General features: G+C 32.2%; 1 protein-coding gene across 1 annotated transcript; it reads left to right on the forward strand.

The window, feature by feature from the left end:
- The first annotated feature begins 8420 nt into the window (after nt 1-8420).
- LOC147078601 (acylphosphatase-2) lies at nt 8421-26838 on the forward strand. Its single transcript, XM_085957502.1, has 3 exons — nt 8421-8509; nt 10628-10754; nt 26631-26838. The coding sequence occupies exons 1-3, from the start codon at nt 8446-8448 to the stop codon at nt 26743-26745; spliced, it is 306 nt and encodes a 101-aa protein (XP_085813628.1). The 5' UTR covers nt 8421-8445; the 3' UTR covers nt 26746-26838.
- The last annotated feature ends 967 nt before the right edge of the window (nt 26839-27805 follow it).

Genomic DNA, 27805 nt, shown 5'->3' on the forward strand with positions numbered 1-27805 from the left:
ATTCACTGACAGCAATCGTGAGTATTGTAAACTATCGTAACAATATTTTTTTTACACGTAAAGGTGCTGACTGTCTCTCCAATTCATTCTTTAAGAGTGAGCGAGACGCGGTGTTGACATTGTTTTGTACTATGTCGTACTATTTGACAGGTAGTGAAAATCTGTCAACTTGAAAAGTCGTTCGTAGTTCGTTTTTTGCCGGCAGGTTCTCCACTAACATTCTACTACGCAGGCGCAGATCGAAAAAATACTACTGTCGCATGAAAATTCAGAAGCTTCCAAACTTTTTTGATTCATGCATGCAATCTTGCCAACTACAGGATAATACATGTTTACCCATACATTTTCTTGTTATGGCCGCGATAATACTTACTGGCAACAGTAAATCCATGCACGTGTAAACGGGGTATAATAGCGCCTGTACACATGCATGGAATTACTGTCAGCAATCGTGAGTATTGTAAACTATCGTAACAATATTTTTTTACACGTAAAAGTGCTGACTGTCTCTCCAATTCATTCTTTAAGAGTGAGCGAGACGCGGTGTTGACATTGTTTTGTACTATGTCGTACTATTTGACAGGTAGTGAAAATCTATCAACCTGCTACACTAACCGCCACTAACCGCCGCAGATCGAAAAAATCCTACTGTCGCATGAAAATTCAGAAGCTTCCAAACTTTTTTGATTCATGCATTCAATCTTGCCAACTGCAGGATAATACATGTCTACCCATACATTTTCTTGTCATGGCTGCGATAATACTTACGGTCAACAGTAAATCCATGCACGTGTAAACGGGGTATAACGTATAACTATTTATCAACAGTGATTTTACTTTTCTGTCGGTCTTGTCTATCTGTCAGTGGTAGCGGTGTATAGTTTTTTTTTTTTTATCGCACGTACATTTTACATCACTCACGCTGGCCGAGTTCGTAGATCGTGGATCACAAATGAACACGCACTTCGCCGTTTTCGTGTGTATCAGTAAAATACTGAAAATAAAGCCAAATTCCTCATTAACCACCCATCACTGGATTTTTTACCATGTACTTGAATTGCTGTCAGTGCGTACAATAACGGTTTTAATCCGCATGGTCAGTCAGCTCCAATCCGTTTGCTAATGAGGAAGTCCTAAGCGCACCTGGCGGTTTTCGCTCGCAATTATTTCATTTAGTTTAATTCACTAATCGTTTATGCTTCCTAATAACTCTGATTTGACTCCCGCTGGCTGCAAATCTGGCACAATACTTTTGCCAATTGGTAACAATCAAATCTATAAACTGACGCACGTACATATTATAATGTTTATATTGCGTAACTGTTACAAACTTTTGAAGTTAGTCGTAATAGGAATCCGTCCAGCTCAACAAATTATTAGATTCGTTTCCAAATAAATAATAGTTCAAATATGAATCTTCCATTAACAGGCCTGACTTTATCGTAGCTTTTCTATGATTATGTTGCTATCGTCTCTCTTCCGAACATCGTCATCAGAATCTCGACTACCCTGAAAGAAATCTGCCTCTCTTCACCTGTACAATTCAATGATGGGAAATGAATCACTTAAATTTGAACATAAGTCTTCGCGTCAATTACGTAAATTGCCAAATAATAACGAAATTTGGAAAGCGCTTCAGTGAGAATTGTAAAAACTACTTGTTGACATCATCACAATTAGATAGGACAGTGGTTAGAGCATATCAGTACTTTAGTTCTATAAAGAAACAACTCAAAATACCTTGGTCTAAGTCCTAAGATAATGGCGTTTGAAAACTGTGTACAAATTCTCATTTAATTGTTTAAAATGTATTTATTTTTTATTCAGTTCAAATGAATTTGGCAATGCACAATGAAATTTTACAGTTTAAAAATATATAATCAACCCAGACATTCCCGTTTATAATTGAATTAATGATTAATCACAGAAAGGGTTATTCGATTTTATGACCCGTTGAAGATATTTTTGATTTTTTTTTTGTTGAATTATAAATAAAAGACCTTTCTACATTGAATGGCATTATAAAATCAAAACCTTGAAATTTTGAGTTATTTCTTATTTCCCTATTTATTCTATTTTTTTTATTCTATTTATTCTATATTTGAGTCGCTTCGAATCATAACTCACATATTCCAAAAATCAAGTTTTGAGATAATCGCTAAAAACCAACAGAGCACTATTTTTTGTAATTAGAAGAACAGTATTGAACTCCCTAGAATATTAATGAGTGAGAGAGTCGAATAACTTTTTTTTTTAAATATATATACCTAATACTCCTAACGTTGCAGACATACAGCATACTATGAGAAATAGAGCTCCCCGATTGGTTAGGAAGGCGTTGGTGACAAAACTCTATTCTTTGAGATATACGACATATTACACCAACAATGAACTTTGTCAACGATTTTCACATGGTTTAAATTGACTTTTAATACTCAACTATTTTTCGGTATATAGATTAATTCATTTAGAATCACTTGGCATATTTAACTAAAAAACGACAAAATTGCAATATGTGAGTTATGATTCTAAGCGACTCATTTATTCTATTCCCTTTCCCTAGGATATCGATATTATATCGAATCCCATGGGGCAAGGTGTTTACAAATTATGTATGACACAGATCACATTTTCACAGATCACAGATTCACAGATCAATAATTTTATTGATCTCATGTATTGATCTAATGTTTTACCTAAAATTATAACCTACGGTACAGGTATAAAAACATACACTCGGTGTCCATATTATGATCCAGATAAGGAGCGAACATAGACAGAGAAGCAGAAGAAAACAAAGATACTTTATCCTTAGCAACGATAATCAAAAATAATGTCTTAATTAAATATAAATCACAAATAGTTAATTATTTTATTTAAACTCTACGATGATGTAGTGTAAAGAATGTCTAATAAAAAATGAATTACCTACCTACCTAATTTTATATACCTACCAAAATACTTATATTTTTTAATTTGTATATAGCAGTGGCGAAGGGTGGAGGTAGGCTGTTAAGATCCGACATAAATAGTGCACACTGCACGATTAAACTTTGTCAGTCATTCGTATTTGTTTTATTGAACTAAGACTACAAAGTTATAGATGGTGTTGGTTAGTTTTTAAAATTCACTTAAACCTTGCCTCAACCAAACCATAATAGTTTTGGTGTGTTATGGGCGATTCGACAAAATAGTGCACACTTTTTTATTCATACGTATTAGTTTTCGTTGAAATAATAATACATAATTTTTTTTTATTAAGGGGGGACATGCTCGTCGAAGGTCAAAATTGAGTTTTTATTGTATTTTCAAACCATGATCCTGGACACTCCTTAAACGTTGTAGATAATCTATTTATATAATTTTGAAGCCTTATTATCTTTTATAGTTATTTTAAACATTTGATGACTGCATAAAGTATTTTTGTTACATAAAATAGTATTCTTTTAAACCTCTCGCTCTAATGTTTTAGAATATAGTCATATTTCGGTACATAACTGTGCAGTGGTGTTAAGATTTTTTACATTTATTAATTTTTAAACGCATTTATAAAACCATTAGCATAATTTATTACGAGATAATTTTTGTAAAATATTCACGATAAAAAATTATTTTGATAATCTCTGTGATCCCAAATTTGACAAGAATTAGGCATTTTATTATTCAAAAAATCGGCAAGATTAACACATTTGAAGATGATTCTAAAGATATTTATTATAAGCTATGTCTTTGACCATTCAAGTGTGATAAAAATCTTATGAATAATGATTGCTTTATAATAATTATTGACCTAAGAATAAGGTAGTGTTTTTTTGAAATACGCCATTTCTTTTGTCATTCCCTAGTGGTTAAGCTACAACATACGGCCGTAGCCATAAAATGACAAACTATAATTAAAGTAGGGAGTAAAATTATGTTAACGCGCGTGTTTGAACATGTACCGTTTATACCGAAATATGACTATATTCTAAAACATTAGAGCAAGAGGTTTAAAAGAATACTATTTTATGTAACAAAAATACTTCATGCAGTCATCAAATGTTTAAAATAACTATAAAGGATAATAAGGCTTCAAAATTATATAAATAGATTATTGTGACACCCCCGTATGGTCCCCATTTGGGGATGTCTTTGTGTATCTGGAGACGCCCGAATCGGTATCGAAGCCAGCAAATAATAAGGCGCTGATTACGAAAATAAATAATAATAAAAGAGCCCAGCCGGCAATGCCGTAAATTTTGTAAAACCGTTGGAGATATGCAACGTCGCCCAAGAAAAAAAACCGTTGGGAATGATTTTTCAAGATGGCGCTCAGATCGCGACAAGCAGCAAAATCGCGAACGCGTACATTTTGCGCTCCGTAGAATTAAATGATAAAAAATGTAACCATATAGTATACATTAACACCAAATAAACCTCGTCGTTTCCGAAACCATTCCAGTGTGTCAATTATCCACCTTCATCCCAAATACAGACGATAAAAAAGAAAACTAAAAATAAAAGTGACAGTTGAGAAAAATTCACACACACACGCAAAATGGAGGGGAGTGATATTATCTACAACGTTTAAGGAGTGTCCAGGATCATGGTTTGAAAATACAATAAAAACTCAATTTTGACCTTCGACGAGCATGTCCCCCCTTAAGGAAACAAACAGTTACATTTTGATTACAAAAATTTAAAATATAATAATGAAAAGTTATTGCAACCAGCAAAGTTTCCATGTATACATTACAATATAGTTAAGCCTAACAAGATATAGAGTAAGAGTAACATAAATATAAAGAAATTACATAAGAAAATTACATGAGAAAAATGAGGAAGAATAATAAATAATTAAATTATATACAAAAAAAAGTAACATAAAAAAAAATATATAAGTATATAATTTAATATATATATTTATACAAAATTTTGGAGATAGCGCGTTTAAATGAAACAGGTGAATTGTTAAAAGGATCAACGGTGGAGAAATACATATTATAATTTTAAACAAGAGCGCCGAATAAAAGAGTTTTGTGCATAATTAGAACCGCTACGACTGATATGGTACAAAGTTTGGTTTCGCGTAAAACACATGTTGTTGGTTAGTTTTTTTTAATTCATTAAGCCCTGCCTAAACCAAACCATAGTAGATAAAAAATATTCTTCTATCTATAAATATCCAAAATATGTATGATTTAATGGCATAATTTTAGATATTTTATTGATAGACGATTATTTTACGACTATTTTCTTATAGTCTTGATTTACGCAATGTTTAATTGATTTAAAAAAAAACGAATCAACATCAACTGTATATTGTTGACTTATATCAACGAAAACAAATACATATGACTGATAAAATTTACTGTGGACTATTTATGTCGGATCTTAACAGCCTACCTCCACGATTCGCCGCTGGTATATAGTAGATTGAGGATTAAACTACCTATATACCTACAAGTTAGAGTCAATCGCATTTTTACTTAGATGTTTCTTAAATTATTGTAAAAAATATATTAAAACTACGAATTCTTCAATTTTTTTTCGATTCCGTGTGTAATATAATATTAATAATAAAAATTATTTTAAAACATTCATACATAAACTCAACGATCGCTCGTATTTTAATTTAAGATTTATTTTTGAATTGAACATATACTTACTTCTTATTATTTTTAGATACATTGATACATATTTTATTAAAACTTTTAAGGGAAATTAATTATTCAGTAAATTGTAGTTAATTTCATTTTTATTAATTTATTCAATATTATATCCATAGTAATAGTTGCAGTGGCGTTTTTATTTGACGCAAATAACGCAATCGATTCGTCAGAAATTTTAAAAGGGACCCCTAAAAATTCAAAAAACTAGTTATCAAATTATTAAATTATACCGAAATTTATTAAAGATATTTATTTTTCATAAATTGATATTTTTTTAATAATATTGATTTAGATTTCATAGAACAAACGCTCAACTAACATTCGACAATGTTAAAACCAGTTATGTTCTGTGAAAGTAGGCATATCATGCGTTTGCTAAGAGTTAGCAAAACAAGGCAGAAACTGCACATATTAAATACGTGACATTGTTTTTTTTATCATAGGGGGCCTTAAAATCAGTCATTCCGTCGGATCTTTACGTGACTAATCGCACCACAGCATTACATTCGCCCTTAAGCTAATCCGGCTTTGAGTTAATATTGCCAACTGACAGTCTACATGTTCAACTTTACTGAACACTAAAGAATCAATAAACAAATTTTCATCTCTAAATTTTCCCAGCGCCAGTTCAGAGTCGATCAAACAACAATGTTGTTTTTTTGCAGTCCCAGCAACACTCATCACTTCCGTCACTCGCTTTTACTATCTTTCTCCATCGTGTCAACTTGGTGTCAGTGAATAAGTGGATATATGTTCTATTGTTATGTATGTATATATATATATATATACAAATCTAGTGATACGTAGCTGAGTGGTTAGTTACGAAACTGCGTTACGCTAGGCGTGATACAACTCGCCGTAGTCTTAAATAGCTCTCGCGATTCTTCGGCAAGTATTTATATATTAAAAGATGGCACACTCAGTGGTGTGCTGCCAGATATTTTAGTTTAATTCAAACGAAAAATGTTCATACGTTATTTAAATAAATGTAATCATAAGATTACAAACAGAACACACAAAGAAATTAGTCATCATAATATCCAGCACCGCATTTACCCGCAACTTTCAATTCATAATTTAAAATGTATCATTAAATAATAAAATTACAAGATAAAAAGAACTTTTTATATACCACGTTTTTAAATTTTCTGTTGAATCATATACACTTGACAATTCTATGTATTAATAAATATTTTTTTTGTACTTGATAGAAATACTGAATAAATATAGAATATTGAAATGTCATTTCGACATTTCACATTGATTTCCATAGTAACGCACGTATATACCTATTAATAATTTAGTTACTAGGACCCCCTTAGCAACCAATAATAAGTGTTTTACTTTTTACGGATTTTTTTCGAAACATACAAAACAGAATTAACTGAAAATGAATTCAATTCTGCTTAAAGATGGCCAAAAGTATTAAAAGAATACATTGTCGTCGTGTTCTGATATATTCTAAAAGTTTCAAATGTCTAGCTAGTCGGGAAGTTAGTTAAAAATCTTGGACAAACAAGAAATAATTTGTACTGAACACACAAGAAAAAATCTGTACCGGATAAACAAGAATACGAGCTAATAAAAACGTGGAAAAACGTCAAAATCGAATAAATCCTGTATTTGAGAGCCAATGTGTTCAAAATAATTTTTGTTAATTACTATTTTCAAAATGATGATTTTTCTACAATAAAGTGCTCGAAATGCTTACGAGAAAATAATTTGTACCAAAACTAATGACGAACGGACATCTACCAGATTCTTTAGTTATACCTACGATGCGAATGTAATTCTAACTGCCATACATTATCATGTCGTTATTAGAAATCGGCTTTGGCATGTGCATATTTCATTTTGAAAATGTGAGTGAACTAATGAAGTAGTATAAAGAACTGGAGCAGTTTGAGCACTTGCTCGTTTGTGTATACTGTAATAATATGTTGTTGTTGCTTTTTTTTAATAATTGTGTACTTACTGTAGTTATCGTTATTTCAATTACTCGACTACCTATACATGCAACCTACACTGTTTCTGGGTTAACCATTTTACTAAAACTAATGTCATATTTATAGCTATGGTATACAAAACCAAATTGAGGGATTATATACACGTACTATTATTAAACAATCGAATCCAACAATGATCCCAAGAATCGATAATTTTGAACACATTGTACTACCGACTTTTTTCATTTTTCCAAAGGGGATGAACCGTCCTGCAACCGTGCTGATGGCATGGTAAAAATTATCGCATTAGCAATTGATCCGTGCTTTGGTTTTACTTATATTGAAGAACTTAGAACAATTTTTGGTTGGTTTTCATTATTATTTTTTTATTACCTCAATAAAAAAATGACCACTTATATTTCCTGGCAACATCGATATTATATTTCTTTGTGACTCCTAGAACCTATATCAATTGTCAGAATGCGTTCCGCATATTATGCATACGAAAAGTCTATGGGAGCCTAGTTTATAAAAATTGATGTTTTTTGTCTATTATTAAAAGTCAACCAGATGTTTGTATAGTAAGAGAATATTTTATAACTACTGATATATTATATGTAACATTAGGCAGAAAAAAACATGATAATTATGCCGCTGTTGCCCGCATGAGCTTTTATATTGAGCTTTTAGCTTGAATATTCTAACACAATTTTAAAAACCTACCTAGCCTCCTATTAACGTTTAAAAGGCACGTCATTTGCCAGAATGCGAAGAGAGTAGACGTCGGATGCCAGCTCTCAGACTCAAGACACAAGAGTACGGCAGTGGTAACAAGGGCAGCTCACAAAATGGGCGCAGAAGACCCCAGCATTGTTGTCTCGGTTGAGTTTGAAGTTTTCGGCAATGTCCAAGGTATGTGCCATCATCGTACCAAATCAATCACCCAGCAGATAACATAAACGCTCTGTTAAACACAATCATAACAATTTATTAAACGTGAAACATTTTCATAATAATGTACTTAACACAAAAAAGTTACCAAGTGACCAAAAAACAACGAAGTTCTATCATATGATAAATAACGAAGGATCGTGTGAAAATTCATATTCAATATCACAGTTCACTGTTCAGGCATACCTCGTTCGATTAATGTTAAATTACCTACGTATAATAAATAATTATTAACGCACATAAATTGTAAAACCAATTTTAGTTAAATATGAGTAATGGCGGATTAATGTTTTTGCATCAACTGATTGACTATATTCATTAATATACATTTTAAAACAAATTGATATGACAATATTTATATCATTAATAAAAGTAACAACATTATTGGCTTCAAATTTACTTCACCAACATAGCCTATCCGAATCAAATCAAAAACAAAATAAATCTCTAAAATTATAACATTTTAATAAAGAAAATTATCCAAATCACATAATATAATATAATATAATATAATATAATATAATATAATATAATATACATTCGTAGTATTAATTAATTTAGGTCATGTGGGATTTAAAAGAAGCATTAAAATAATCGTTCGGAGATAATAAATTATTTTATCCCACTCATAACATGATGTTTCAGTCGAAGCTTTATTTGATTACTTTCATTTCCGGCAGTTGGCAACACCTGTTGCTGAATTTTATTTTCATATTTGCTACATTTCTCATCATTCAATTTATTTAATTCACAAATGAAAATCATTCGACCATCAAATTTGATATTTACTTTTAAATTTAAATGTAGAAGAATACGATTTAGTATTGTTATTATGTGGGTTATTTAGAAACGAATAATTCCAATGAGACCGCGACAGTTGCGAAGAGTGAAGGTAGGCTGTTAATATCCGACATAAATAGTGCACGCTTTGTTAGTCAAACGTATTTGTTTTCATTGAACTAAAACTACAACAGCGCTCGAAATGGAATTATAGAACCGAAGCGCTCGATAATTTTCTGAAAGTATTAACATATCTACCAAATTTTATATATATTATAATATAGGTAGGTATATACAAACAAGTGTGTTGCTCCGATGAAAAAAGTTTAATAAGAGTCTTTATATACTTGTGGTATACAAATGTTGTCAGCGCTGCAGGAGAGTAACGGGGTTTATGACACTTCATAAAAATTACTACACATTTATAAATATCACGTGTCATATTAAACTTAAGTGTTTATGTATTAAGTAAGTGAATTCAATTATTTTTTAACTAAACCGGAACAGAAAGCATTTCGCGAACCGTAAGTGAGCTCTGGTACGCTCCGGTCCATCTCGAGCGCTGGACTACAATATGTAGATAGTGGTTTAGGCAGGGCTTAATGAATTTAAAAAAAAACTAACTGACACCATCTGTAAAATGTATTCTAAATCAACGAAAACAAATAAAAATGAAAATAAAAAAGTGTGCACTATTTTTATCGGTTATGGTTTGGTCTAGATAGGGTTTAATTTAATTTTAAAAACTAACCCGCACCATCTGTAAAATTGTATTCTTATTTCAATGAAAACAAATAAGTATGACTAAGTAGTTCAGTGTGCACTATTTATGTCGGATCTTAACAGCTTACATCCACCCCTCGCAACTGAACCGCAATATGCAGTTATACATATATATATATATATACATATATATACATAGCCTATGTAGGTTATGTATAAAAAATATTAGAGGAACTACTTGCTATTACAACCGTTAAATGAAATAATACTATTTTCAATTGCCAAAAATATTTGTAGACTTTTGAATTAGGCGCCATCGCGTGGATTGCAAATATATTAAATACAATATTATAAAGTCGATTAGGCCCTTTTTATAAAATGGGTTACCCTTTATTATTCACCGGATATTAATATTGTTTTTATGACATGTGTTGCCCCATAACCTATTTTATAATATTAATCAAAGTGTGGTCAAGTTTTGATGAGGGGATACCTTTAGATATACATTTAGAAGATAATGCACACTACATAATAGGATACGTAAATTTTCCAGTTACAATCAAATTGTGTTTACAGGTCAGTACTTCACTAAGTATTGCAGAGAGCTTGGCGACCAGCTCCAGATTGGAGGATGGGTGAAAAACTCCAAGAGAGGAACCATTGTCGGAAAAGTGCAAGGCCCTAAGGACCGAGTTAATGTTATGTAAGTAAAAAAACCTTTAATAACATTGATAATATACTATTGTAAGTAAATACATCATAACTAATCATACAGTTTGAGTATACTATAATAATATATTTTATTTAGTGGTTGTTTCGATTCAATAATAAACAAAAGTAAAAATTTACTATAAAAACCAATACATATAATATGTAATGTGTTTTGTCTATATATATGCACCTCGGAGCAAGAGTGTCTTAAGAAACATTTTACCGATAATGAGTTAAGTGCAGATTTTATATTCCAAATTATCATATACATATTATGAATTTTTGGACGAATTAATATAGTCTGGCTCTCGGAGAGTATTATGGCTGTGTTTTTGCCATATTATATTCGTTTATTATGGCATTTACAATATGTCATTTGTACGTATCGCATTTCGCTGTAGAACATTTCACCGTGAGGTATTTGTATCGGAAAGATATGACCGTATATCATTGAGATAAAAAATAACACGTTATTCGTAAGTATTGCAGACAATAATATTCAAATTTTATTTGATTCAATAATAACATTAATTTCATATACATTTGTATCAAAAAATATCTAATAATAACGATGTCATTCTTATCCGATATTTGATATGTACGACTTTATACGAACACCAATCAGATTTGAAATGATCGTATTTCTAATTTCCTTATCTACCTACTTTCTTATGTGTTTCTATTGTATTCCGGTGGTTTTTATTACGTGTTTTATTTACACATGAATTTGAATTCAATACCATACGGCCATCTGTTTCCAATAAGACAGCTCACGATTAACTGTGATATAGCCAACTGCATGCATATAATTTTCCGGACACTGTCTTTCACAACCTTTCACCATACGAGTAAATAAATAATGTAATAAGAGGATAAGTATTGGATGTATTAGAATATTATGATTTTACCTTTGCATTACATTATATTTGGTCACATGAATTTACACAGAAACTAAGCGTCATGAGATTAGTTGAAGCTCATTGACTACACGTCTCGTGACAATACGCAGAAGACACTATCGTTATGTTAAATGCATTAAATATTGGCATACTTCGACCTGCGCATCTATTCTATACACACAACTGCTATCGGCGGCAATCGAGGGTAGTTTTTTCATATGTTTGTATTGAGGTATTATAATTTTTACAATAAGTTAGTTGTAATTGTAACAATAAGTGCTATGTTTTAACAGCACCTCTCTTGGATGTGCTAACTTTTATAGCGAGATAGACAGTTTTGACTGTTTAGACGGCTAACTTATTGTAACAATAATTATAATACCTATATACAAAAATATGATAGACTACCCTCGATAGCCGCAGATAGCGGCCGATTGCAGTCTTGTGTATAGAATAGTGATGCGCTGGAATTTGTATAAGATGTGTTTGCTACTACATTGACAAAAGGCTTTTCTAACTTTCTACATTTTTTTAAAAATGTTATTATGCTGTCTATCAAATGTGTTGTCATGTTTAAATAATGATTAAGAATACTGTATCAATTTTTGGAGGTAGGATGAGGTTGAGATGAGGGTTTATTGGGTGATAGAAGAATACACAGAATAGAATAATAAGCATGATGACATAAGTCATGAGTATGAGAGGTACTGTTCGGTTAAAGCGGATGCAGCGGAAAACGCATTTTGAAAATAGCCGATAAACTGGATTATTTTTTAGTTTGGGTTAGTTTAGGTTAGGTAAGGTTAGGTTTGGTTAGGTTAACCTAACAAATAATCCAGTTTATCGGCTATTTTCAAAATGCGTTTTCCGCTGTATCCGCTTTAACCGAACAGTACCGTATGAGATTATAATCGCGAGGTAATGACATGCTGAAGAGATCGATATGATCGAGAGATTTGATTCGACTAGAATAACGGATATACTATGTCGTGTGAAGAACTCGTGATAATAGCAGTACCTACGTCGCGTGACGGACTCGATGAGTGGAGTGTTAGTTCATAGATTGTTCTTCTTATTTATATTAAATGCAGTACATATTATATTAACATAGATACTGTTGTAATTCGCAATCAAACCAAACACTAATATTATTATATTAAAACAAATCCTACATATTAAAGTATGCCACTAATTTAATGCAGAGTAGCATGATCGCTATAACAATGTTAAGGAGTAATTAATTTATTATGTATCTATGTAATTTTATAACATAAAGAAAACAGAAAAAGAACTTTAAAATTGCCTAATTAATAGACAGATACATAATGATTATGAATTAATTTGCCGGATTAGTATAATGAAGTAGTAAATAATTAACAAAGCATAATGACGCTATAAAATCTAATATATTAATTATAATATAATACTGTTTCGTTTGAGAGTTAAAAAAAGAACCTGAGTTATTAATCTATTATGATATTTGCTCTGACAACTTTAAGAGTAGTTCAAATGAAACAAATGCTTTTTTGTGAAATATGTTTACGAAATAATTTTTTTCCTCAATACGACGCGGAAGAATCATTATTCATTGTTTCCACGTTCACTCTCGTTTTCTGGCACTCCGTCTGGGATTCTTCAAATTGCTCACTCCATTCACTGCTTGGCAAACACAATTGTTAAATTCCTGCACCATCGCCGAAGCTCTTCGGGCGTTCGTGAAACATTAGAATATTCGAAAACGTGCGTAACATATTGTCGACATGTGATTCAAATTAATTGATTGTGTTTATAAATATAATATTACACGGCGGCGATTTTATATAACGCAGATTCGTCAGAATATTTAAAAGGGGGCTTCGATACAGTTCAAACCACTCATGAAATTATTAAATTACCTATACCAAAAGTACGTATTTCTCACAAATTTAGTATAAAATATTATCCAAAGGATAACAAAATCTTTGTAAATAACATCAAAGAGGCCAACAACATCACCAAAAATAGATGTGTCGGTATTTGTATACAAAAAAAAAACCACAAAGTAATAATATTATTTACTCACCGTCCATTAGTGGAAAAGGCGGATGTGAAGCAGAAATAATAAGAAGGCGGGAACAGATTGCGAAAAATGCGATGATACGTCTTATCACTATAATATGGAAGATTTTCAATTGCCACGAAAATGATGCTTTTGCAATGATTAATGTTCTCCATATTTTTGTAAGGTGTCCAGTTATGGACCCTGAGGGCAAGGAAGCGAAAGATAATTGATGCTTTCGAAATGTGACGATATAGGTACCTACTTGGGGAACACTATTAGAAATACAATAAATAAACTATTTTTGTATTGTTCGTTGGCATAATAGTGTCAGTCGACCAAGGACTGTGGCGTTTATATCTGAAAGTATGCACGCCATGGCCCCCATAAGGGGGGCTGACAGGGCTCTAGCATGGAGGCCAGAGCTTAGAGTAAGGCGGCATTGCAGGTCGAGCAGTTACGTGAGATAAACACGCACCACAAATTTGTTTTAATAGTAAACATTTTAAATATGTAGCTATCCGATGCAACTTGGTGTGATTTTTATGTTTTTAATGTGTTTCCTGATCCAATATGGCGAAGGGTCGCATGTTACTTGACTACCATAATATGGGGTCGCAATCAGCGCTTTTTTTTACATATAATGAACATAACAAATTATAAATTCAAAGCGTTCACGACATGACATAAAATAAGTGTTAATAATTTAAAAAAGTTAATAATACATTAGGTAATAAAATAAGAAAAGAAATAAAATAACAAAAATAACAAAGTAAAAGTAGATGGAAGCACACAGAGTGAACTTTGATAGACCCTATCTTAAAAACTTATAAAACAACGTCCACCTAAATTCACGCTTACGTAAGTGGAATATATCAGTGCTCGAAATGGACCAGAGCGCACCGAAGCGCCGTTCCGGTTCGTAAAATTGATAAAATTATTGCTCCGTCTCGTGGAAAAAATAATTTGACCGTCTGAACGAGATAGGTCATACAACAAAAATCTAACAAACTTATTTTTATAAAATACACAAAATTTGTTAAATGATTGATTGAAAATGAATTTGACTATGTTAATATCTTAAGAAAATTGGCGAGCGCTCCGGTTCGTAAACTTTTCCATTTCGAGCGCTGGAATATATCAATATCCGAGGCGATTACATTAAACATGGTTATTGCCCTCCCAATTGGCATTACTAATGGCAGGTTAGTTCTGCACCGTGGGAGAACAAACAACGGATGCCCTCGATTCCTAAGGTAATTATCAGAGACACACAAGCCAACACCACCACCACATAATAATATGACGACGAGTGCCGATAATTCATTAACTCAAGTGAATTTAATTAAAAATGCTCTTCATTTTACCTCGTGTAACTGTGAGGTTCCGCGGAATACCATTTGGGGAACACTATTGTAGAACATCAGACTGCCCTTAACCTTAGAGATAGGTAAGGAAGGCCGCCAAACATCCTGGCCTAGGGGCCCGCTTCAGTATGTGGGGGGCATGATGCACACTACTTAACAAATCTACTCGCAGTCCAAATTATCATCATTAGTTAGCTATTCCATTTAGGTGAACTTGATTTAATGGGCCAGATAAATAATAATTTGATAAAACAATTTTGGCAATGTTCATCTTCGAAGACCTTGCGCTTGCAAATCAATCGTGAACTTCATTCAATAACAAATTCTATGTATTCTATGTACCTATAACTTCATTATAGAGGTTTTAAAATAGAGCTTTTTGCTATCTCTACGATAATTGAGTTATTAATTATATTGACAGCCGTCCAGTGTCGCACCCAGGATTTAATATTGGGGGGCCCAAGGAGGAGAATGTAAATTAGTCCTATAGGCTATTTTTCTTCTTCACAGCCTAATTTCTCGTTTATCGGTCTTTTGTCTATCGCACACGGTGTACCTACACCATGGTCCCCACATCCTGAAATGGGCTCTCAGGCTAGGATATTTGGCGGGCCCCCTACCTACCGCTAAGATTAAAGGCAGTGTGAAACACTACATTAACGTTTTTCAAATTGTGTTTTAGTTCAAATTAAGGGTACTTATACAGTAAATTATTGGCGATTTTTAATACATCTACTTTAATAATGGAGCTGTCGAGCATCGACACATAATAATCAAAAAATATATTACACAATTATATAAGTAATTGAAAACTTTTACTATTAAAGCTAATTTATAATGTGTTTATCTCACTTATCTGGTCAACCCGACACGCCGGGCCCCCCACAGCCCGGGCCCCCAGGCTAGAGCCCTGTCAGCCCTCCCCAGCCATGACATACACCACTCCGGAATTCGGGTGGACACCAAGAATTTTTTGACAATTCCATTAGGGATTGGGTTTCTGAAAAAACCTGACATTAGTGTTTCGAAATTTTTGTGTTAGAAATTAAAATCTAAGAAATTTTTCTAAAAAGGGTGCTGGATAATTATTACAAATCATTTTATTGCCGTGTTTTTATTTGTCTAAGCCCAAAGGTATAGTTTATTGGCTTTCAATTTCAGCGTTTAAAATGATTCTGATAATTTTCATTTTTGGGGGGTGCCAGGGCCCCTTGCCCCCCCCCACCCCTGGGTGCGCCACTGCAGCCGTCTCAGGACTACCAATCCCATCTTCAGGACAACACTAAGATAACTGGGTTCATAACCCGAATTAGCTGTCAACATAGATACTCGTAACTTAATGATCAACAACACTGTTTTAAAACATGACATTGAAAACAAACCGTAAGTGCGAGTGAGAAAGCATTATCCGCAATATGAGTTTGAGTAAGGTAGAATTTCTACGGCTGAATTAAATATTTTTTGTACACGTCGCCAGTAAATATTGATTTGAATGACTACTTTCATTTCAAAACTGCGTGCACGTGTTTCTGAAATGTATTGTTTTTGTGTTAAATATAAAGTTAGTGGTAATTATTTTTAGCTAATTTAGTAGAAAATATGGTTAAATATTATGCTGTGTTTAAAATTGGTAGCCGTACTGAGAAGCAACATGATAGTATAACGTTAATATATATAGTTAAGTTAATAATTAATAAAATTAAGGTTTTGACAGGTCGTAAAAATTGCAACTTGTAATGCTTGTTTACATATGCATATTCTTGATATCGAGGCCATAACAAGAAAATGCATGTGTAAACATGCATTATCATTCAATTTGCAAAATTGCGTGCATGCATATACTAATATACTATGCATGCATGAATCAAAAAAGTTCGGAAGCTTCTGAATTTTCACGCGACAGTTGGAACTTGTGAGATATCTGGGCCTGCGCAGTAGAACAATAGTCGCGAACCTGCCGGTAAAAAATGAACTACACCGCGCAGACTCATTTTGAGGTTAACCGATTCTCACAACCTGTCAAATAGTACTATAAAATGGCAACATCGCGTCTCGCTCACTTTTAAAGAATGAATTGGTGAGACAGTCAGCACTTTTACATGTGGACAGTAAACAGTTACTGTCATGATAGTTTAAAATACATACCTACTATCGCTGCAAGTAAATCCATGGACGTATACAGGCGCTATTATTAGAGTAGGTATTTTTACGAAACCTACTCTCAAATAGTGTGTTTATAGATACGTAGAGGTGTGTGGCGCTGAGTCAGATTTGCAGGCAACCTTATGAAAATTGTACCTTTGCGATAAATCGCCATTACAATATATTATGTATTGCAACGATTATGTTGTCAGGATTTTTATTTTTTTAAACTAAGACGTTGGAACTTTGTAATGAAGTGACCGAATCGTCTGCTTCATTGAAAACCGCCACTGCTCTCAAAAATTGTAATATTTGTATTCGTTCCTTCATTCGCCGCCCATTATAATCTGCATATGCAACGCACGACCTGCCTACCCCTACGGGACGTTACCGATTGCAGTTGAAAATAAAATAACACTATTCTCAAGATTAATTTAAACAGTGCCAAGACTCGGTTTCATCTTATATTATTACGTTATTTAAACATTTTTTTGATTATGTGGCATGGCCCCCACATCCTAAAGCGCCCCCCATGCTAGGATCTTCATCGGACCCTTCCTATCTATCGCTAAGGTAAAAGGCAGTATGACGCTCTACAGTAGCGTTTGCCAAATAGTGTTCAAGGTAAAATTAAGGGTATATTTATAGATTTTTTTTGGATTTTTGAATACATCCACTTTTAACCATTCGAGCAAATTTGTGATGTGTGTTTATCTCATTTATCTAGTTGACCTTTGATCCCGGGCCCCCAGGCTAGAACTTTGCCAGCCTCCCTTATGGGGGCCATGTTATGTGGTATTTAATAAATTTGAAAATACTAAAAATATAAATATTTGATAAAATTTCCTTTCAATTGCAACAGGTAATTTAAAAGTAACTACCTACCTGGATATGATATTACATCATGTGTCCTACAAATCTATACATTTACTAGTCCTTGTCCTAATTCAATAAACTACTGATACCTAACCTATTTTGATTAAGTCCTGGTTAAATAATTAAATGAGTTAACTGAATAATTGCAGTATGGATTATGTAAATAACCATGTCATGGCCCTGGCGGAGATCTTATTTCTAGGAAGGAAAGTGCATTATCTATTTTCCGTTCAGCAACTTTAAATTTCTTCACACCGTCGTTCATTTACTCTGATTTGATGTCAGATTAACATTTCGTTGAATACAATCCAATTACCCAGTGGCGGCTCGAAGACTTTCTAGGTGGTGGGATTAACCTACCTACATTCTCATATTATTATACATTAACTTATAATAATATATGATTTTATTAAAGAGGAAATGAGTAATTTTTCAGAATAAATAATAATATGATTTGTGAGTCGTTACTTAATCACATCTAAAAATCGTACTTAAAAATATTAACTTAATTAATAATAATAATTATTATAAATTTACCATAATCAGTTTTGAACAACAACATACAACGAGCGTTTTAACTAACATATGGGGTCATTTGATTCGGCCCCTAGTATGCGTATAGTAACGCTAATGCATTCACATACTTTGTAAAACGAGATTTGTACCGCAGTGACGTGATGGGACTGAGTGACCCCGATCAGCGAAAAATAGACGCCATAGCTTTCTTAATTTGTACATAGGTGTGACCGTGAAATAGGGCGTATTTAATTTAATAAGTTATTTTAATATCGCGTAATCATCATTATGTTATCAAATAATTTACAATTATTGCTTTATTTATTTGCATAATAATAATAAATATCTCTCTAAAATTGCGACAGGTTTAGATAGATGAAATAAATTTAATAATTTATTTAATCATTTAATTAAGTAGGTATATTATGATAAAAAATATCGGACGTTTTTTACACATTTTCGACATGATAACGATGTGGGGACGGTCCCTATGAACCCTTAAGGTAGAGCCGCCCCTGAGTGAATTACCAACGTCTCTGGTTACAATAAATTGATTGTAATCGTATGCATAAAATAGAAGGAGGTGTACCTATACATTTTGTTCTCCAAACAATTATTCGTATCTGGGTAAATCTTTAAATACTCATGTTGACTTTTTCTTATTCTGCGGGAATCCACACCCACGCACATGTTGTTATGAGAAATATATCGTTTTAGCCGTGCTTTCAATATGAACATAATAATATTTTTTAAGTATATGCCGACATACGCCGTAATAGCTTTATTAAGTGTAATCCGAGCAGCTGGAAGGTTCACGCCTATACGTAACACGTATCTAAGTACGCCAAATGATTTTGAGAATCTGTACACCGTAGTTTTGTAGACGATTAAGTTGTCGACCATAGACTGACTACTAACGCTACGCAACGCATTAAGACGAATGCTCCACATATCAGAGGCATCTAGCGGAAAAAATACGAAGCTTGCAATTTGAGACATTTCTTTGAACATGGCACAGCGGAAGTGCATAATATTATTATAAAAACATTAAAAAGATAAATATTTTGCATTTTAAGTCAGAGATAAACTTACAAATAAAAACAATGTTATGAAATGTGAATTCGTCAGGATCCCATTTTATTATGGACATATTTATTATTAAAATTTAATTTATTAAGTTTTCTCTAATGAACTGTAAAGATTTTCAACTAATAATTCATAGTTTTAATGTTTTTTTTATACATATTTTTTTTTAAATAAAAATGTTTGTTAATTTTTTTATTATATGCCTGCCAAACTCAAATGATATAACTCTTTAAACTCGTGTCATGCAAGATTAGGGCATGTAAACGTAGTCAGCGTCATGATTATAAGAAATCCAAAAAATATGAGTGGCACAACGCATAAAGATCACAAAATAAACCAATGGATAAAGAAGCAGACAAAAGTACGCGATGTGATAGAGGTCGCTAATCAGATAAAATAGCAATGGGCTAGACATGTCGCTCTGCGAGTAGACAACCGCTGGATAAATCGCCATCATACAGTGGTACCCAAGGGGCACTAAACGCCCACAGGGACGCCTCGCTAGATAGACGAGCTCGTTGGCAGATGTACGTGGCAACAAAGAACTAGATACCGAGAAGAGTGGAGAGAGCCAGCCTTCATCCAGCAGAAGATCGACCCCGGCTGATGTTGACCATATAAATTATTGTAATATTACTGAATGCTTCCCGAATGTATAAATTATTATGTTTATTAAGATAGTGACTGGTTCCACGACATTCCATCTCTATTATAATTAATTAGTAAGGAAATACGATACAATAATCCTAATATTATGTATAATGTTTTTTAACGAACTCAGTTTTAAATAAATACTACATTTTTATAAAAGAAATACATGCAATATTCAAATTTATTTATATTACGTCAGCAAAATCGAGTTCGAATCAAGGCTTTTATAACAATTTTAGAATATAATAATACGTAAGTAAAGAAAAAAATCCATCAGCTTTTCTTTCTCACGAGGATCAAGTGCGCATGATTTAATATCTTCCAAAAATAGATTATTAAGTACCGTTAGCTTGTTGCAAGTGCACCGCGAAATTATGAAAATGTAGGTACCAAGAAGAAGAAGAACTGGTCACCTTAACAGATCGTACTCTAAAAATTAAATTGTCTGAAATAACTACGGAGAATTTTGGATTTCTATCCAGCTAATGAAGGCACTGAAAATCTTGATACAGTTTTCAACATCATAATATTTGTGTGAGCTCGGTTTCTCAACAATAACCAATATAAAAACTAAAAAACGAGAAAGACTTACGAATTTAGACGAAGAAATTGAGGGTAGCTATATCAAATATACCTACCACCTAATATTTCTGAAATCTGCAAAATCCGACAAGCTCAGGCATCACATTAATTGATTTTCATATCAAATAAATTCCATTTTATTAGGAGTAATTTTAGTTAGGTACAGTTTTTCTTTTATATACTTACCTTTTCTTTGATATTTTTTTTCTTTGACTCTTATGTAATCTGTTTAATTTGTAATAAAAGTTATGTCCGCATATTTTTCTTTGTTTTCTGACCGTTTGATTTTGGTGCACCGCAATTTTTTCTTATGATCAAAAGTACACCGTGACTTCAAAAATGTGACCACTGACTTAGATCTTAATTTTCATAGAAATATTTATTAAAGTTTTCAGCTAACGCTTTTAAATGTTGGCTTGTAATGTTGAATATGAATTTCTGGTTAATATCAGTAGCATTCGAAAATTATGCAAGCATTTCATCTAGTGCGAATTCCCCGAATCGTGTAGCGATATAGTCGGTTGATAGCATGGTGAAAGCTTTCGCGGACCGGTTATAAATTCTAGCGGACCGGCGCCGGTCCCCGGATCACCGGTTGAATAAAACTGCATTAGATTGTATCTAAAAAATTATAAAACATCGTCTACTTTCGCACACCCCACGGAAGTGGAATATATCGGTATCCGGAGTAATTAGGATGATTCCAGGTAATGTCCTCCAAATACGCATTGATAATAATAGTAACTGGTTAGTTCTGCAGCTTGGAAAAACGAACAACTTATTGATGGGTACTCAATAATTTCTTAGATATTGAAGTATGTTTCGTATGTTACTATTTTGTATGAAAAGTTATAAGCATTATTTTATTCCTATCAACGAATGATATCGAATGGACATTGTGTATTATTATTTTTATTGCAAAATGATATTTGAATGTTTTGACTGGATTTGACCGCATTAAAACACAAAATAAATCAATGAATTTTGACTAAATGAAATTATTTTGAGTAGATGGAGCTTTGTACATTATTTCTGTAACGACAATGAAATTATTTAACAAACGCGTGAAGCATGTTTATAAATTGGTATACCTGCACCACAAATAATAACATCGCTCAGTTGGCAGTCCGATTTTTTATTCAGATAATATGGCGGCCTTTTTATGTTAATTATGATCACTTATTCGTGTGCAGTTAAAAATGATTTTACACAAATATTACGGGATTTTCAACTAAATAATAATGCCCGTAAAATCTGATAACACAAACCGAAAAAAATGCCGAGATGTACTGTACGAAAACATCTTCTTGGCTACGTGTTAATACTGTGAACTAACATGCTCCGCCCATTTTTAACCGCATCTCCATTATAAACTAACAAGCTCCTATATTATTATTCTATTCTTAATTATTATATAATATAATTATTAGTAATTATATAATTACTAAATATTCCTCCTATTAAATAAATTTACATAAATTGGACACCGGTGTATTTGTCATTTCTCAGCACCTACCTCAATGTTTACTGAAAACAAAAAAGCCGTGTTGGCAACAAAATACCTCTCGAAAAAATATTCACTCTTCAATATACCTAATCAATTTTACATTGACAGTGTTCACAGTCAGATAGCGATCACTGATCGAATCAATTCTGTTTCGTAATTTTACTATGGTAAACAAAATGTTGTGCCAGAAACCAGAAGCACCGTTGAACGCTGCCAGGAAAGAGAATATTTCGACACACTAATAATTTTATTTGTTTACTATAAACATGAAACAGAAAGTATATGATTAAATTGGTCAATTTTCAGGAAAGCGTATCGAATGATAACTTTAAATATTGCTTAGTTATATTATTTGATATAAGTTTTGAAGACACACAGCGCTCGGAGTGGAGCGGAACGCCCCGGAGCGCCGTTCCTGTTCGTGTGATTTCCAAGGATGGCGTTCCTGTTCGTTAAAACCTCGAAAATGGCGTACTGGTTCGTAAAATATCCGACGGACAGCGAGTCGTCTAGTAAAATCCTCAAGCGTCATACTTAATATTATTACGTTCCGGGTTAGATTTAAAATTTACGAAAATGAATTGATAGGTACAAAGGTACAAAAACATAAATATTTTTTTTTTATTAAAAAATAATTTTACTGGTTTAGAACCACTGAATTTTCTATGACCCGTACATAATGTACTTAAGTTTTTTTGAAATAGTGATAGAGTAAATGTAAGACAACGTATTTGAGAACTAACCTTTTTCAAGACAATACTGTTTTCAACGAATTTGGCCTTGAATGCACTAATAGACAGACCCTTTTACGTCAATGGTTATAAAACAATAAAATTGTATACTTACAAAGAAATGCACTGGGTAAGATTTATTGCATTGTCGCACGTATGGGACAATCATGTATTTTGAAGGAAAAAAAAAGGTTTTTATGATTGTAAGGAAAGGTTGGAAGCTATTTTACATTGGAATGTAGATTTACTGTAATATTAATTTATAAAACGAGACACTTATTTTTTTGCAAGTTTATACATATTATTTTAATACAGTTAAGGTTAAGGTAAATGCCTAAATATAGTGAGTTAATAACATAATAGTTATAATGCACACTGGAACTTTTTAATTTTTAAATGAAACACATTAAATACATATATTATATTTACTGTATAAATGACTTAATTAATTTGTTAAATGTTGCACAAAAATAACATAGTAAAAATAGTGTGAATAAAACTACGTGCCCTACCTAAGTATCTACCGAGATAGGTATACTATATCTGTCCTACCGAGGGTTGAAATTCTTGAGCACGTTTATGATCAATACGACAGTGGTAGGCAATTGTTTTTTGTAATGAAACTTTAAATTTTGTATCGAGACAACCATAATTGACCGAATTGTCCATTTATCATATTATTATGTTAGCGAAATTTACATGGATTTGACGCGTTCATAGTTTTTGTATTTCATAATGCAATCGGGGCCGTTCATTGGTCGTTTATAAATAAACCCAATGCTTACGGGCCCTTTTAATTAATTTTGTAATTAACGTGTTAATTTGCATTTGAAAAATAATTAGCAAAAACACAATTTTGTGCGGCCCGTAAACATTGGGTTAAGTTGTATGCAGCCAATGATAAGCGTTTTCATCAGAGGAAGCGACAAAATTAGACTCCTTATTTTTACAAATTCAATCATTTTAAGTTGTTTTTTGGTTTCCCATTACCTAACTCCCATGCTTTGCTGCTCTACACTAATTTATTTGTTTATAACTGTGACCAGAACATACGTATTTGCTGTTTTACCTACGTACTCAACGTTGCGGAATCGCCAGATAATAATTATTTATCCTAATCTATTATAATATTTTACATTGAGTGACAAAAAAAAATCATTTCCTCATATATTTTTATTGTTTTAATTTTATATGGATATTTTTCGGGTTGAATCAACTGTGTTTTAGATGTTTAAACTAATAAAATAATACATTTAATAACTAAAATCAAATAATTCCATAATTAATATAGATACATATTCGTGAACATCGTATGCATGTTAAAATTTTTTGTATTGTTTAAGGTACAATACGAAATAAAAATATTTAAATAAATCAATCAGAATCCAATGGAATAAATACATGAAAAATTTCCCTGTATAAAACAATTTCTATAACATTGGAAACCTATTAGAATAAATTATCCTACATGTCCACATGATGTAAATATTTGTTTTCTAATAATATGTACCTACACTTCTGAGGTTGTTTAAAATGATTATTACATATTTTTTTAATTAATTTATTAAAAACCATGCCCTTGCTTTTCCGTATACGATGGATTTTAATTTGATTCAAAAATAGTTTACCTTAATCAAAATATTTCGAATTTACGAAAAATCAGAGCTTTGGAAAAAGCGGCATGTATTTTGTTTAAGCCGAAGTATCTTCACTCATATTTCTATCCACTCTTAGTTGCATATTTTTATTCAAACTGCTAACGAAACCAATGGGAAATTGTGATTAGTTTGTCTATTATTTCATGTATTTTAATAATGTTTCCCACTCCAATTAGATTCATATACGTTTAGTTATTTATATTTGTATAATTATTAATGTATTTTTTAGAAAACGATTTTGTAAACTAAAATGACTCTATATTTGTATGTTACCACTAATATTGTTATAGCCGATAGCGTATTGGGCGAAGATGATGATGAAAAAAGTACATCATGTAAAACTAAAAGATATTTTTATGTTTCAGGTATTATTATATCTAATATCACACATTTTTGGAAAATTGTCGAGCGTTCCTGTTCGTGAAATTTTCCATTTCGAGCACTGAAGACACATTTGAAGCGTCCACGTCAAAAACAGGCTCATCGACAAAACTATAACTGTACAGGAGAGCTAAAAGAAAAATGGGTACTGTTCGGTGAAAGCGGATACAGCGGAAAACGCATTTTGAAAATAGCCGATAAACTGGAATATTTGTTAGGTTAACCTAACCAAACCTAACCTAACCTAACCCAACCTAACCTAACCTAAACTAACCCAAACTGACAAATAATCCAGTTTATCGGCTATTTTCAAAATGCGTTTCCCGCTGTATCCGCTTTAACCGAACAGTACCGAAAAATGAAATCGTTATTGGTTGGAAAATGGGTTTAATATTAAGTAAAATAGTTTATATATTGATTTCTCATTTATTTTGAAATATAATATAAGTGAAACAAAGTAATAAAACATACCCTACGTTTTTGTGCAGTTTTATACACAATGAGCTGATTTTTACCTTGACTACTTTCTTCTCCCTTCATTTATAAAAAAATGAAAACGATTTTGAGTTTTTTAATCGAATTTTAATACCATTCTTGAACACTTCCTCTGTTGAACAAAGAGCCTGTTTTTGCCGTGTTCCCTTCGTTTTTATTTCATAGAAAAATCGATGTTTTTTTAAATGAAATAACCATAAAATATGACGAAAAATCGGCCCAAATACCCCCACGATGGCCGAACGCTAACATGTCGACTTAAAATATTATGGGTCCCTGATTCAAAATCCACATGTTGCTTTTTAATTCATATTTGGTAATATCCGTTTCTTATAAAAACAAAAACCTCCACTCCGTAGAGGCCCATAATATGATTATATTAGGATCGAAAAAGATGATATATTATTGTGTATGTAGGTAATAAAAATCGGGTTTCAATGTTACATACATTTTATAATGATTTTCTTGAGTAAAAAATATTTAATTTTTGTTTTAACTGTGTCAGAAAATTATCAGAAAATTGTATTAAATTGAATTCTTCATATTCTGTTGCTAGATACCACTAGTAGTAGGTACTGGTGCAGTAATGTATTTCGCTCTAAGTCAATCGCCCAATCACAAAACAGTTAAATTAATAGCAAAACATAGGTGTCCGGTACCTACATAAATCATATCATCTATCTATGTAAATTCGTCAATAACCCAACAATTTAGCAGTAGTGAAGGGTGGAGGTAGGCTGTTAAGATCCGCCATAAATAGTGCACATTAAACGTTGTTAGTCATACGTATTTGTTTTTATTGAACTAAGACTACAATTTACAGATGGTACTGATTAGTTTTTCAAAATCAATTAAATCCTGCCTAACCAAACCATAATAGTTTTGGTAAAAATAAATATTATGTTTTAATTAAAGGTATATTTTTTTTTACAATTTCAGGATCGAGTGGCTCACCAACACAGGCTCGCCTGGATGCCAGATCGAAAGATGTGCACTTTCAAACCGGGAGAGCATCGCCAGGCAGGAGATTAGGAATTTTAGTATTAGATTTTAGATTATACTCATACCTACCTTATCCACTGAGTAACGTTCAAAAAATTATACCTATGCACTTTTAAAATAATAATAAAATATAAATGCTGTAAACAGTGTAAACTAAAAAATATTATTCAATCAGATTAGATTGTTTTTTGTAATAAATATTTTTATATTGACATCTATGATCGGATAGATACAACTATATACCGCTTATCTTTTGTATTGACATCTATACAATAAAAGATGAACTAATATCCTTCTTTCAAACCATATTTATGTATGACATCTCTAAATGAATAGATATACTGATGCACTTTTTTATGCACAAAATGTGATTTCTTTTCGTGCACAGGGATTTGGAGTGCTAATGTGAATATCGTTAAGGTTTGTCGAGTGTACTATGTCAAGCCTGTTCCAACACTTTCATTAACTCAGCGCCCCCAATTGTCTCCTGTTTCGTGCAAAAACTATTGAACCTCACAGTAATGTGGTATGATTATACTATAATTTTTCAATTTGTACGTAAACAACGTTAACTCCTTTTTATCTAAGTAAACTAAACTAAGACAGTCGGTACACAGAAATCCATTATTTTTGTTTTCATTTCATTCACTTTTCTGTGTTTCACGGTTTTATTTTTATTACACTGCCTACAGGATTTTTTCTATATGTACCAACAAGAACAACTCATTGTAACAGTAATAACTCTATAGGTATAAGAAAGGCAAAAGCAGATAAGACTAAATTCATTAATTTTCAGGAGAGTCAAGAGAAGATTGAATTTTGGACAACTTGAAGAACTGTATGTGAACTTCTATTTTTGTATGAAATTTACTAATTCAGAGGCATTAATTTGACTCATTCTTTTTCTCACTGGCATACTTAACGCATTTTTAGACTTATTTTACTTTTCCTTTTGCACACAGAATTACTGTTGGAACAATTACTGGTTTGACAGTAAGTTTCAGTATTACACATATCATCGCCTTACTATTAAAACCTTTTAACTCTGTTTGAGAAGAATTTTGAGGGGAAGGAAAAACATAATAAAAACAATATTTTAAACACCTCTCTAA

This window comes from Rhyacophila brunnea, unplaced genomic scaffold (assembly GCF_057557595.1).
Source record: "Rhyacophila brunnea isolate RB1 unplaced genomic scaffold, BYU_Rbru_1.0 scaffold_11, whole genome shotgun sequence".
NCBI classification, from domain to species: Eukaryota; Metazoa; Arthropoda; class Insecta; order Trichoptera; family Rhyacophilidae; genus Rhyacophila; species Rhyacophila brunnea.